We start from the raw sequence: 15,301 nt of genomic DNA, 5'->3' as shown, positions 1-15,301 counted from the left end.
TTGAATAATGTCCTCAAATTTGGGTTTAAACTTTTTTTTATTGAATAAAACGTGTTCTTTAATAATAATAATAAAGCAAATATGCATGATTACTAATATATATATATATATATATATATATATATATATATTTTAATTAAAGGAAGTTAAAACTCCATGGTACCCAGTAAAAAATGACTAAAGCCTCGCACTGGAGCTGCTCATGTTGCTCTGTCATGTCAATCAAAACCTGGAGTCCAATCACCTGGCTCGGTTTGGCAATGTGGGCGGGGCATGAGCTGGAAGAAGAGATGCACTTCTCGTTTTTCTGTTTGCAAACTTCGATGGAGAGAGAGAGCGAGAGAGCGAGAGATGGAGAGAGAGATAGAGATAGAGATAGAGATAGAGAGAGAGAGAGAGAGAGAGAGAGAGAGAGAGAGAGAGAAAGAGAGAGAGAGAGAGATACAACCGGCGGTTCGTTTGCCACTTTAACCGTTATTCTTCACTTGAAAAAAATGACAAAATGTAAATAAATAAAGCTGATCTTGAAAAGTCTGCGGAGAAGAGTCCAAAACTATTGTGTCTATTTATATATATATAGTATACATTTATATATAGATATTCATATCTCTCTATGTGATGTTTATTAATGTGTTCCAATTCATTAGTGGGTTTGGTGATCCTGTGCGTCAGTCCGGTGAGAGAGAGAGAGAGAGATAGAGAGAGATAGAGAGAGAGCCGTGTCATGTGATCACGAGGTCCATTAATCAGGCTTTGCCTTCCTCCACTGGGACCGGCTGTGGTTTGATGGCTCTGGTTCGAGCAGCTTTGACCTGTGGCCTTCTGGGAATCACTGGAGAGTTCTTGACATCACTGGCGGCCTGTACACACACACACACACACACACCTTACAGTCACTTCATCTGTTAAGCATCGCATCATTAGACTGGTTTCTCTAATCCCTCAGAATGAAGGTCACACTTATATATTATATTAGTCCATTAAAATTATGACATAATCATCCATACATTTTTAATTACACACTTATTTTAATCCATGTTATTTCAGATCCCAGTGCTGAATATCATTTAAACAACAACAGTAAAATATAAAGATTAGGGCCGAACGAGATCATATTTCTTCCATAATGTTCGATTCCAATATTTATCATTTCATCGCATTAAAGTGGAAGGAAATGTGTTGCACATGTTTGATAGAGCTTGAGAACACCTTTCCTTTACTTTCAGATTTAATTCCCTTCATTTTATGTTTTAGGATTTAATGTACATTTATTATCAAAAGTGGTATATTATGAAATGAGTGCATAAAACTTTTAACAATTTAATTGTAAAACAATCAAATTAAAATACAGCCATTCATTTACAAAACACTGCATTTTTAGCTTATGAACGGAATATAACTTCTATACTGGATTTTTTCAGCAACACTTTACAATAAGTTTCCATTTGTTAACAGTTAACTATAATAACTCAAGCGATTAACATTTTTAATCTAATTAATTACATGATGTTCCAAATAATTAAATCACAGAGCAATTCTGGCTGAGAAATTACCCTCAAAATATCATTAATGACGTCATTATTGTGTTCGATGAGGAAAGCATTGAATAGACATTATAAAAATAATTTTATAATAAAATTATAATAAAAAAGTAGGTTTAGAAAGATATATTTTGATTTAAAAAAAATGTAAACAAACGTTTAAGGCTTCAATGTGGCCATAACATTATTCTCTGAAGCTGCATCAGATGTGGCGTTTAGGTTTATTTACACAGATTATGTAAAGCAGCTCACAGCTGGAATATGAATGAAAAATGATTTACTTTAAATATGAAACTAAAAGCACCAGTAGGTGGCAGCAAGCCACTGTCTTTCGAATGAGTCACTGAATCATTCATGCAAGCGAATCATTCATGCAAGCGATTCATTCAAGCACACTGAATCAATGACTCACTCGTCACAGAGTCATTCAGCAAAAACAGACAATATGTCTAAAATTAAACTACATAAATTGTTTATATAACTGTTGTATAACATCAATATGCCATTTGCAATTGTGCTGATATTTGAAAAAAAAAAAAAAATGATATTGCTAAATATAAATATAGGACAATAACCCATACAAGGCCCTCTGGTGTTCAGATGGAGTGTGAGTGTGTGAGTGTGTGTGTGTGTGTGTGTGTGTGTGTATATACACTCACCTAAAGGATTATTAGGAACACCATACTAATACTGTGTTTGACCCCCTTTCGCCTTCAGAACTGCCTTAATTCTACGTGGCATTGATTCAACAAGGTGCTGAAAGCATTCTTTAGAAATGTTGGCCCATATTGATAGGATAGCATCTTGCAGTTGATGGAGATTTGTGGGATGCACATCCAGGGCACGAAGCTCCCGTTCCACCACATCCCAAAGATGCTCTATTGGGTTGAGATCTGGTGACTGTGGGGGCCATTTTAGTACAGTGAACTCATTGTCATGTTCAAGAAACCAATTTGAAATGATTCGAGCTTTGTGACATGGTGCATTATCCTGCTGGAAGTAGCCATCAGAGGATGGGTACATGGTGGTCATAAAGGGATGGACATGGTCAGAAACAATGCTCAGGTAGGCCGTGGCATTTAAACGATGCCCAATTGGCACTAAGGGGCCTAAAGTGTGCCAAGAAAACATCCCCCACACCATTACACCACCACCACCAGCCTGCACAGTGGTAACAAGGCATGATGGATCCATGTTCTCATCCTGTTTACACCAAATTCTGACTCTACCATCTGAATGTCTCAACAGAAATCGAGACTCATCAGACCAGGCAACATTTTTCCAGTCTTCAACTGTCCAATTTTGGCGGCAGTGGCTCAGTGGTTCATGTAGATTGTCTACAAACCGGAAGGTTGGTGGTTCAATCCCCGGTTCCACCTGACCAAGTGTCGAGGTGTCCTTGAGCAAGACACCTAACCCCAGCTGCTCCCGACGAGCTGGATCGCCTTGCATGGCTGACACCGCCGTCGGTGTATGAATGAGTGAGTGAATGGGTGAATGTGAGGCAATATTGTAAAGCGCTTTGGTGGCCATTGGGTCTGTGAAAGCGCTATATAAATGCAGTCCATTTACCATTTACCATTTTGGTGAGCTCGTGCAAATTGTAGCCTCTTTTTCCTATTTGTAGTGGAGATGAGTGGTACCTGGTGGGGTCTTCTGCTGTTGTAGCCCATCCGCCTCAAGGTTGTGCGTGTTGTGGCTTCACAAATGCTTTGCTGCATACCTCGGTTGTAACGAGTGGTTATTTCAGTCAAAGTTGCTCTTCTATCAGCTTGAATCAGTCGGCCCATTCTCCTCTGACCTCTAGCATCAACAAGGCATTTTCGCCCACAGGACTGCCGCATACTGGATGTTTTTCCCTTTTCACACCATTCTTTGTAAACTCTAGAAATGGTTGTGTGTGAAAATCCCAGTAACTGAGCAGATTGTGAAATACTCAGACCGGCCCGTCTGGCACCAACAACCATGCCACGCTCAAAATTGCTTAAATCACCTTTCTTTCCCATTCTGACATTCAGTTTGGAGTTCAGGAGATTGTCTTGACCAGGACCACACCCCTAAATGCATTGAAGCAACTGCCATGTGATTGGTTGATTAGATAATTGCATTAATGAGAAATTGAACAGGTGTTCCTAATAATCCTTTAGGTGAGTATGTATATATATATATATATATATATATATATTAGGGCTGGGGTAAACGATTATTTATTAAACGATTAGTCGGGCGATTATTTTATCGATTAGTCGACTAATCTAACGACTAATTTGAATTAATTATCCTATCTGTTATTCGCATATCTCTCGAACCGTTACTCCGATGGATTTCAAACTCGACAGCTGTCTGGGCACGAGTAAGTGCAGTGCCAAGTTTGGCGTTGTTTGGATGAGAAATGCAAAAGATATGTTAAATATATTGGTAAAAGAAGCACTTAGAAGGTTGTGGTTTAAAAAATAAACATTCTGACATAAACACACTGTCAGCTACAATGTTTACTTCTGAATAATATAGTATAAACGTGATAAATCCATTTTGATTAATTTGAGTAAAAAAATTATTTTCTTTACCAAGAAAGTGGCAAGATTAAAACCACTAGGCTATTTTCTGTTTCAAACTTTCACAGAGCATCTTTAGGTTATAATAACATAAATAATTAAAATCCAGATTTTGATTTTCAAAGATTTATTATAAAAACAGATTATTTTTTCCCAAACATGCAATAAATTCATGACACTTTTTTTTTTTAAATGCAATTAATCCATTGAATCAATATAAAAGTTATTTTTCATATTGAAACTGTTGAAAATACACAACAAAGTAAGTTGATCCACATGACAGCCTCTAAACTCGGTCAATACTAATCTTATATTTAGCACGTACTGGACTAAACATAGGCTAACGTTACATTCAATCAGCCATCGCTAAGAAATACCTTCTGAAATTTTTTGACGGCGATCAGCTGTAAAATGGCTTGGTCCTGCTCGGTTTTCATTGACTGAGTACAAGAATTGAAAGTTTTTTAAAAGATCCCCTGGGGTTAACGTGTCAGCATTCGACAGAAGTTTGACGCTGTCGTGTGAGAACAAGCTTCAGTCGGCATTTCTCTTCCTCCTGCGTGCCTCATCTTCTTAATCTCCTCACGTAAATGATTAGATTTCGATGGCTTACGTTTCTTCCCTACGGCAGAATCCACCACAGGTTCATCAATGCCGTCAAATGTATAAATTTTTTTGTTTGTTTGTTGATCAAAAAGTGCAAGGTAGATAAGGAAAACTAGGATGCCGGGTATTCAAAGCGCCACCGTTACTGTTTACAATGCGTGGAATGGTGCGCTGTGATTGGTTGAGCGGATTTATCACATTCTGCAGAGAAAGGAGACTGGCGTTTGTCGCGGTTTGGAAAGAAAGGGAGAAAACATGACAGAATAACACGGCGGGCGGTGTGTGTGGCGAGCTGTACCTCCGGGAATGGTACAAAAAAAAAAATAATAAAGAAGCGTCGACGCAAAAAATATGACGTCGACGAAATTTTGACAGCACTAATATATATATATATATATATATACACCATTAGTGTGAGACGCCCTCTGGTGTTGGTGTGTGTGAGACGCCCTCTGGTGTTGGTGTGTGTGAGACGCCCTCTGGTGTTCAGATGGAGCATTTACTACCGATCAGCCGCTGTACTGACAAACTGCGCATAAATATTCGGCCCTAACAGACACACACACACATGAAAACAAGAAAGGAGAAGAGCAGTAAATGTAATTACCTATGATGATCACAGTGGGTGGCTCACCTTCATCCCGTCCTCAGGGCCCTTCCCAGCATGCTCGGGGTTGGGCTCGCGCTGCCCGTGGTACGGCGGGGAGCGGATGATCACGGTCTTGTTGATCTGCATGACGGGCCGCTGGATGGGGGTGGGGAAGGGCCCGCTCGAGGGGGGTCTCATGTGCATGACCATGTTGCCCTGAGGGCCCGACACCTGCCGCAGAACACACACCGGTCGGCCACATGAACCATCAGCTTTACTAAAGCAACGCGGCGCTGGAGGCGGAGCGCTGAATACCTGCTGTGTGTAGTGTCCTGGCAGAGACACCACAGGTGCTCCTGGGCCAGAGGCTTTCCCACTCGGACTGGCCGAACCGGGCCTGATAGGAAACACACCACTCAGTGAGAAAAGATACTAAGTCAGACACCAGATCTATAGTTCATTTATGTAAGTGAGGAGAGCAAAATAAAGTAAACTGTGACATATTACACCCAAATATTCCTCATTCAGAGGCTACCAGTGACAATTTGGGAGCAAAAATGATTGGGACACTTTGAGCTGATCATGTTTTGCTGAAGTGTTTTGTCTTTAATTGCTAATGTTCTTTTTACACACAGACTGAACACAATGAAGCATTGCTTGGTGATTGGTTGAGCTAAACTGTGTAGTTAAATTTAACAGCTGACAGATATTCAACATAATTCATCTGAGAGTCTATAATCCCACACACTTTGAAGCGGGACTGCAGTGGAAGAGCAAACCGAGTCGAGTCAAACACACAGCATCATAAACATTCTCAGATACAGTAGTCAACATCTGAAGTGGATCAAAACACTACCCGTTCTTGTCTCAGGACAACTCTGATGAACTTTTTTGATCCACTTCAAATGTTCACTACTGTAGTTTTAATTTGGTTTTGATTTATTCCAGCTCTTCTTAAGGTGTGTGTCTGAACTCTGGGTGTACAGAACAGGATTAAGCACTAAAAGGTGAGGATTTAGCATAGTGTGTACGAGGCCTACTGAAGGTGTGTGACCTCAGGCCGTTGTACTGCAGGTGGAGTGTGAGAGGTGTTCACCTGTAGGAGCCGCTGGGGATTCCAGGCGAGTGATTGGGCTTATCAGAAAACTGAAATCCTTTCATGTCCATCTGGGAAGGCTGCAGAACAAACAGAGTAAATACCACACAGGAAGACATCGAACACTGAGGGATGTTTACATGCAGTAAAGTTTCCTCATGAAGTGAGTCTGGAGTAAAAGCATGTTATTAAATATTGTCTTTTGTCAGACAAGATGTTCATAAATGCTTATGTTTGACGCACGTTCGTTTTTCAAATGCACGTTAGAAGCGACTCAAACTCAGCGTTTCCTGAGCCGATCATCACTGACGAGCATAACTAATGATCTCAGCCTTTGCGATTTCAAAATGGCGATTAATCGTGCAGCTCTAGTACATGCATTCTGAAGAATCCTGATGTTTCCCAGCAGCCCTTGCTCTCTCACCTCTCTGCTGCTCATGATGGGCGGCTGAGACCCGGGAGGCATCATGCGACGGGGAGCTCCTACGGACAGGTTCTGGTTCTGCTGGAGCTGGATGGACTGGGGCAGAATGAGGTGCTGCTGGGCCGAGCCGTAGCGCAGCTGAGACCCGGGCATGGGCATCGTCACCTGAACACACACACACAGTCAATAGACCTTAACTCTTGCGAGACCTTATGGACATTTGTGACGCACGGGTATATTTGTATGTACAATGTATCCATTTTTATTTTATACCAAAAATCATGAGGATATTGAGTAAAGATCATGTTCTATGAAGATATTTTGTAAATTTTCTACCGTAAATATATCAAACATGTATTTGTGTGAGTGAATGCAGCACAATCGAGAACATAAATCCACAACTTTAAAGGAGATTTTCTCAATGTTTAGATTTTTTTGCTCCCTCAGATTCCAGATGTTCAATAGTTGTATCTCGACCAAATAGTGTCCTATCCTAACACACCACACATCACTGGAAAGCTTATTTAGTCAGATGATGTATAAATCTAAAATTTTTTTAAAAAAATATTGACCTGTGTGACTGGTTTTGGGGTCCAGGGTCACATTTATTTTTATTATCATTTTGCCTGTGTTAATGACAACTGCATACATTCTGGTACAGGTGTGTATTTATATTGGAATCTTACGATTTCACCCCCATTTCATTTAATAAATCTATTTTGCCCTAGTTGTACAAAAGTAGCTTAGACATGCTCATCCCAGCAGCCTGGTTCATGAGCCTGTGTGTGTGTGTGTGTGTGTGTGTGTGTGTGTGTGTGTGTGTGCGCTGCAGGGCTCTTGCCTGTATGAGCTGTGAGTCCATGAGCTGAGAGGTGCTCATGCCCGGCTGGTTCATGTTGCCGTCGTACACGAGCTGCTGGCTGCCGCTCATGGGCTGGTAATGGGATCCTGACGGCTGCTTCACCATCTCTGACGGCTGCATGCCGGGGAAGGCGGAGTACGGCCCTTTGAGGGGCGCTCCGCCAGAGAGCACCATGGGACTGGGCTGAGACAGGTTCGGGTGCATGTACACCTGAGACCTGCAACAGATTCAACAGAACAGGATTGGAACCAATGAACACGACGGCCAATCAGAGGCGTTTGGGTTCAGAATCTATTCAAGCAGCGCCATCTTTAATTTTGTTGTTATTTTGTGTTTATTATCATTCATGCGAGTACAATCATATGTGTCAAACAATCACAAAGTGTCTTTACAAATACAAATATGTACAATTACCTAACGTGTTTTAAATATATATTGTTCTCCAGATTTGTTAAATTGTTTCAAAGTATAATTTTCCCCCATTTTTACACACAAAAAAAAAAAAAAAAAAAAAAAGGGGAGAGAACGTGTTCTAGTTAAATTCCATCCTTAACCTCAAATGACAAATGATCTCTTCAGTGAGTGGTAATGTTATTTTAATGTGTTTTTGGATTGTTCTGTTGACGAAAAATCAATATCTTTCCAAGAAATTTCTGCAGATGAAAAACTAAGTGAAAATAGATGATATATGAGCTTTATACAGTCTCTCCCACACAGCCTCGCTCTCATAACGCTCATGGTGCTGCTCTGAATAAGGTTTATTCAGTTTAAAATGCATGGGCAAAATGTCAGGAGTGACGACCGTATTTAAATTACACTGTCATTCCATGATTGACTCCCGAAACAGCCATGATTCACAGTTGTAAATCGAAATCAAATCGTGGAATCTGTCAATGCCCAGTACTAAAAAAAAGTTGTGCTTTTAGTGCACATTATAGTTATTGATGCAAGCAGTCAAATTTATCAGTTGTTTTCACCAAGTCTTTATGACGACTGCGTACACAAAGTGGGTTTGGGTATCGTTTGAATTTTAAAGATTCCGATTTCGATTCTGCTTTCCGATCCCTAATTTCGTTCCCTATTATTAAAGAGACGGCAACAGGAATATTAGGCTGCTGTCACTTTAAGAGTTGCCCAATATACTGATACACATGAAGACAGAAAACAGAGTCTCTCGCGCTTGAATGGTTTAAAGTCATATTGAAATGCTCACAAAGGAACCGATAAGAGGAACCGAAATTTTATTACAAGTATCTGATTCCTGACCCTTAACTATTCGATTCCAGAATTGTAACTGATTTTCGATTCCCAACCCTAATGGAAAGTGAAGAAGAGTAGCGGTAGTTCCTGTGGCGAGTGATTACCTGAAGGGAGGCATGGAGCTGAACATCTCCTGGGACTGAGAGACGGGCAGAGCTCCTCGTAGACCCAGCTGAGCCTGAGCCTGCAGAGACGTGTGCAGAGAGATGGGGATCTGCTGAGCGGTGGCCTGAACACACACACACACACACACACACACACCATGAATCAACCCTATAAAGACTACTGTATCATATTTGATGCATATCTAAGGCCTCTAAATGATCAACATGAGCAAAATCATTGCTGTGTAACAATCTACTACAGTCCTGCTGTCATCTGATTGATAGTTTAGACTTTTTTTTATGTAACAAGTAAGATTAGAAGTAACATGAACTGCGTAATCCAATTACTTTTTGTAACAAGTAATGTTACAAGTAACATGAACTGCGTAATCAGATTACTTTATGTAACAAGTAACGTTCCAAGTAACACAAATTATGTAATCAGATTACTTTATGTAACAAGTAACGTTACAAGTAACATGAACTGTGTAATCAGATTACTTTAAGTAACAGGTAACACATTACAAGTAACATGAATTACGTAATCCGATTACTTTATGTAACAAGTAATGTTGCAAGTAACATGAATTACGTAATCCGATTACTTTATGTAACAAGTAACGTTGCAAGTAACATGAACTGTGTAATCAGATTACTTTAAGTAACAGGTAACACATTACAAGTAACATGAATTACGTAATCCGATTACTTTATGTAACAAGTAATGTTGCAAGTAACATGAATTACGTAATCCGATTACTTTATGTAACAAGTAATGTTGCAAGTAACATGAATTACGTAATCCGATTACTTTATGTAACAAGTAACGTTACAAGTAACACGAATTATGTAATCCGATTACTTTATGTAACAAGTAACGTTACAAGTAACACGAATTATGTAATCCGATTACTTTATGTAACAAGTAACGTTACAAGTAACATGAATTACGTAATCCGATTACTTTATGTAACAAGTAACGTTACAAGTAACATGAATTACGTAATCCGATTACTTTATGTAACAAGTAACGTTGCAAGTAACACGAATTACGTAATCCGATTACTTTATGTAACAAGTAACGTTACAAGTAACATGAATTACGTAATCCGATTACTTTATGTAACAAGTAATGTTGCAAGTAACATGAACTGCGTAATCAGATTACATTAAGTAACAGGTAACACATTACAAGTAACATGAATTACGTAATCCGATTACTTTATGTAACAAGTAACGTTACAAGTAACATGAACTGCGTCATCAGATTAATTTTAGTGAGTAAAAGGCCTTTAGTGTAATTGCAGACGCCTGATATCTGAGGTGCCAACACGTACCTGCTGGTAGCTCGGCTGCTGAGTCAAGGGCGGCACGAGCCGCGGCTGACTGGAAAACACATGACCATCCAGATACAGAGGAGGGATATGACTGCCTGTAACACACACACACCACAGTATTTAGAGCCGTACTCAATCACTGCACGCGACACAGAGTCCGAGAGACGAACGAGACGGCAGAACTTGCATTAGTGTTAATTTTGTCCGCTATTTTTACATTTAGTCTTAGTCCTGTGTCAAATGTACTTTTTAGTTTTTATCACATTTAGTCAACCTTGCCCTGTCTTCATTCAGTCAAGTTTTCTTTTGATTTTTCAAAGTAGATTTTGATTGTTTGATTCTTGATTTTGAATCAAATTTCAATTCGATATATGCATAGATTTGATCATAGATTTGTTCACAGCGACCCGTTCAGTGCATGCCTCTTTAAGTGATGAGCAACGCCTCGTTATCGTCTCGTCTTAGTCATGGAAGAAAAGGTCGTCAACGAATATTTTTCACCACTAACACTTTTAACACTACCTTGCATGGAGACAGACGGAGCCACAGACGCCACGGGCATGGGTGGCATGGACACGCCACCGAAGGAGCTGTAGCTGACGGAGGAGCCCACGCTGCAGGCCGGCTGAGCTCCCGATCCCGATCCCGGGGAGCCCTGCTCCGGGAGAGCCTGGGAGTTTTCCCACGCCTTACGAGCCGACTCCATCTGAGGGCCACAGAGAGACGCTGATGAGGAACATGTTAGGGATGGGCACGAGCATTCGGGAGGACGATATTCGGTCAGCGTTACCTTGAGCGTGAGGTCTGCGCTCGGGAAGCTGATGGGATTGAGGTTTATTCCCGGCTGAAGATGGTCTCTCCGGAGCATCGGGATGGCTTGAGTCAGGCCCGCCTGTGAACACACAACAATGACAGTATAAACGCTCAACGCTTCTTTACACAAGGTAGGCACTGCTTTAGGAGCTAGGGGTGTGCGATATTGTCCATCCTTCTGTTAGACTGTCTCATTTTTGGGTATAATGTCACAGTTTAGTTTATTTTGCTCTCCTCACTTACATAAATGAACTATAGTGTCCTGCACACTAGTAAAAAAATATATAAAAAATGACATCCAGTGTCTGATTAATGTTTGGTTTGACTGTTTATCGCACACCCCTACTAGGAGCTCATGTACGCACATTCCCAGCGAGCGCGTCCTGGAGCTTGGTGACGGGGTTGGACACGGGAACCGGTGTGGATCCGGGAGGGAGGCTGAAGTCCGAATCCTTGGCGCTGACGCCGAACTCGATGGGCGGCACTGGAAGAACACCGTCCACGTGAAGGTCCACTCCGTTGACGGGGGTTATGGGTCCCTCGAGGCGCTCCAGGCCCTCGGAGCCCTTGCGGTTCTTCAGCGAGCGCTCGTTGCCGATGGGCCCGGGCTTGTGTTCTTTGCTCTGCTCGGGCCCGGCGTCTGAGTCCTGCAGGACAGGACAGTGGGGCGTTAGTCTCGGGATCGGCTCAGCGAATGAGGGATGCTGTATGCAAAAGTGTAGGGCTGGGCTTTGATACAAATTTCCTCGTTTGGTGTCAATTCTCAAACCCATTTGATTCTATTCCAATCTCGATTATATCCAAAACAATATCAGTCTTAAAAGGAAAATATCTAAGCTGTAAACGATCCTTGATGATCGATTAGGGTTGGGTGTTGAATACTTTAAGGCACCGACCCATCGAGTATTAAAAATGGCCAAATCAAGGGCTGACAACATGTTGGACAACATTTAATTTGAGAGAAACTATCATCAGCTTACAGAAGAAGGTCTCCGCGGCAACCCGTCAAAATAAAAGCTTGGTTTACCTTTGAGAAACTGCAATAGAAATATATTACTCTTGTACATCTTAATACAATTATTATTAAAACAAATCCAGAAAAATTAAAACAGAAAATAAAAGAATAAATGTAATCCAGAAAAGTTAAAACGGGATAAACAGAATTAACTCACGGAAAAGTAGGTATCTTGTAAAGTGTGCTAATCCTTACATTTAATCGCTAATCCAATTCTTGGGATTCAATATATCAACAACCCAGCCCTACAAAACTACCCAGAGCTTTTCATCAAGTGGAAAGACCTGCACCTCTGAATTGGGTTCGCTTCCCGTGTAGGAAACCTGCTTCGTCCACGAGTCTCCACCTGACGACTGGACAGTCAGAGCTTCAGGAGGAACAACAAAGCCATTAAGAATCATATGAGCTAGTCATCAACTTTATTACAGTCACACTATTTTCAGCTGTGCTTCACCTGTGCTGTTCGTCTCCCAGATCTCAGTTCCCAGGTTGTTGGCGGAGAGTGTTTCTTCGGGTTGCTCGATGGACATGCTGCCCTGCTTCTTGGCAAAACGGGGAGGCATTTTCGAAGCAATTGTTCTGTTCTTCACCGAACCCTTTAGGGGCACAAGCAAATTACCTTCAATATCCAGTCAAGTGGTACTTCATGCAGTTTTAAAGGTGCAGTTTGTAAGAATGACAGCTAGTGGTCAAAAATAGGTACTGCAGCCCAAATTCAAAATATCAAGAGATCGTCGTTTCCCCGCCTCCTTAGACTCGATGCTCACGCGGGTTGCCACTTTGAGGACACGCGACAGAACGACACAGAGACTTGTGTGCGTACTTGCATACGTTGAGGAGTTGATTTATCCGCGTTTTAAAATACTCTCGTTCATAGAGATTTTTAGATGGATCGAGAGTTTTTAGGTTGTGTGGAATCTGCAATCTCTGACCAAGTTTGTTTGCTCGTTTCCAAAGCTGCAATACGCTGTTACCCCCGCCAACTATCATCCCGGGGTGTCGAAACACCATTGGCTGAACTGGCAGTGGGCGGAGTCACACAGACCAAAACCAAAACCGACTGACAACACGGAACGTGTGAAATAATAAGTAAAATAACTGTAGAAGTGTTTATCAGAGAAACGAGTATGTGAACTTAGCATGTTTCCTAAATACTGGGTCCGTACAGATACGGTCAAAAGAAATTCCAGGACTTTTAAAGCACTACTTTTTTGGTTTTCAGGGACTACAACCACAGATCGCACTTATCAAACAATATCTTACGTTAAATTTTTTTTTTTTAATTACAGATATAAGGTATCCAAAATACAACGTATTTATTAATATATACATATATTTTGTATTTAAATAAGTCAAGCACTTTTCAAGTAACTCTTGTAATATGGCTGTTTTCAAGGTTTTTCCAGGACTTACATTTCAAAAAGTCAAATTCAAGCACTTAAAGTACTTTAGGCACCTTGTACGATATATCTGCAAACATATTATGGTATTTTTATGCTTTAGTGGAGTAAAAAAAGTAACATACAGCACCTTTAAATAACTAAGCTGTGATCATCTTTCAGATGCACTCTGGATTACTCACCGGAGGACCCTGATCTTTCCTCCTGCGGTCTTCATCCTGCGGGCGGCGCTGTTTTTTGGACAGAGCGTCCTGGTAAACCTCTGGACTGGGTACAGATGCTCCTGAATCACTTTCAACTGAGAGGAAACACAAAAAGACATCTCTATGAAGCCCCTCCTTCTGAAAAGCACACTGTGCTCTGATTGGTTAGCACTAGCACTTCGAGTGTGCTCCTTACCATAACCACCGGTTTCAACACACTACTAACTACACTGATGTTATTGAACATTACTGAACGTTTGCACTGAGGCTATATAGTCTCCAGAGTTTTACTCTGTCTCAGTGGTTTGTCAATTCTTCAGTATTGGAAAGGCGCTTCTATCATTAAACATGTTTTGTGGCTTACTTGAGTAAGTGTTCAGGTCATATTGGGACAGTTGTTCTGTCATGTCCCCCTTCATGTTTCTGGGTTTCATGTCCTTCTCTATGATCTTCCCCGTGGCTTCAGCGGCGCTGGTGTCGTCGTTCTGCTCCACACCGTACACAGATGCCGAGCTCATGCCGGGGACCGACTCTTCTGGACCTCTGAAGTGAATTAAGAGACATTCATAATGTGAATTTCATCATTAGTGTTGGGGCTAACGCTTACAGTGCAGTGCGTTACGTTACGTTATCAGATTACTTTTTTTAATGCAACAAGTACCACAATCACCAGTAACTTTATGTAACCAGTAACTGATTACGTCATTCATGTTACACAAAAAAAGTAATCTTACATAACTCATGTTACTTGTTACATACTTTGTTACTTCTCTGATATAACGAGTAAAATAAAGCTTTACAATTTACATGAATTACATAATTAGATTACTGCTTTGATGCAACGAGTAAAGTAAAGCATTACTTTAAATTGACGCATTAATATTTGATTTATTTACTGTATAATCTGAGAATATTGTTTTCTGAATTGGTTTATTTAAAAGTACACAATTCAAGCTTTCTATAGACATATACTGTGTCAGTGAGGCAAATGTGCAATTTGGTTAATTATGTCTCTTCTAGTCGACTAATAAATCAAAAATAATGTAAGTTACCTTTTATGGAAAGTAATGCAAGTAACATTTACTTAATTTTTTTAGGGAGTAACGCAATATTTTAACGCATTACTTAAAGTCCCCCTGTGGTGTAAATCCAGTTTTTAATGTTGTTTATGTGTCTATGTGGTGTTTTTAATCTGCTTTAAGACAAAGCATGTGTAAGTTCATAAGTCGACACCATTGCTGAGTATTTCCTCCTTAAAACTGCAGTGAACCAAAGACAGTCTCAAACACACGCTTTGAAATCGCTGGTGTTTCTGACGTCACAAACTACCTTGTAACCAATCAGATCAACGTGTGATCATCAACCAGTGGATCTCTGAGCTGAGTGAGTGAGTGGAGGCGGGGTGAATTTGCATATTCATAGAACTGCGCATACTAAATGAGGCGAGGGTGTCGGGTTACATTCAAGATATTTTAAGACATTTTTTCAAGGAAAAA

The 15,301-nt window shown here is 40.7% G+C and overlaps 1 protein-coding gene across 2 annotated transcripts in view; it reads right to left on the bottom strand.

The window, feature by feature from the left end:
- Window positions 1-721: 721 nt before the first annotated feature.
- Window positions 722-15,301, bottom strand: part of prrc2b (proline-rich coiled-coil 2B) — a 38,252-nt gene continuing 23,672 nt past the window's right edge. The window contains exons 17-31 of one of the 2 annotated variants that reach the window (XM_084413881.1): window positions 14,170-14,348; window positions 13,785-13,900; window positions 12,657-12,798; window positions 12,493-12,569; window positions 11,553-11,834; window positions 11,165-11,266; window positions 10,897-11,080; window positions 10,375-10,469; window positions 9,038-9,162; window positions 7,653-7,890; window positions 6,812-6,976; window positions 6,388-6,467; window positions 5,607-5,688; window positions 5,310-5,522; window positions 722-860 (exon numbers count right to left, since the gene is read on the bottom strand). In XM_084413881.1, coding sequence (XP_084270007.1) covers window positions 5,319-5,522; window positions 5,607-5,688; window positions 6,388-6,467; window positions 6,812-6,976; window positions 7,653-7,890; window positions 9,038-9,162; window positions 10,375-10,469; window positions 10,897-11,080; window positions 11,165-11,266; window positions 11,553-11,834; window positions 12,493-12,569; window positions 12,657-12,798; window positions 13,785-13,900; window positions 14,170-14,348 — 2,071 coding nt within the window. In that variant the 3' untranslated portion in view covers window positions 722-860; window positions 5,310-5,318. Of the gene's footprint in view, window positions 861-5,309; window positions 5,689-6,387; window positions 6,468-6,811; window positions 6,977-7,652; window positions 7,891-9,037; window positions 9,163-10,374; window positions 10,470-10,896; window positions 11,081-11,164; window positions 11,267-11,552; window positions 11,835-12,492; window positions 12,570-12,656; window positions 12,799-13,784; window positions 13,901-14,169; window positions 14,349-15,301 lie in introns of both variants that reach the window. The other variant, XM_084413880.1, reaches the window with a different exon arrangement.

This window comes from Rutilus rutilus, assembly GCF_951802725.1.
Source record: "Rutilus rutilus genome assembly, chromosome: 7".
In the NCBI taxonomy this organism is placed as follows: Eukaryota; Metazoa; Chordata; class Actinopteri; order Cypriniformes; family Leuciscidae; genus Rutilus; species Rutilus rutilus.
This window is presented reverse-complemented; position numbering and strand designations above follow the sequence as displayed.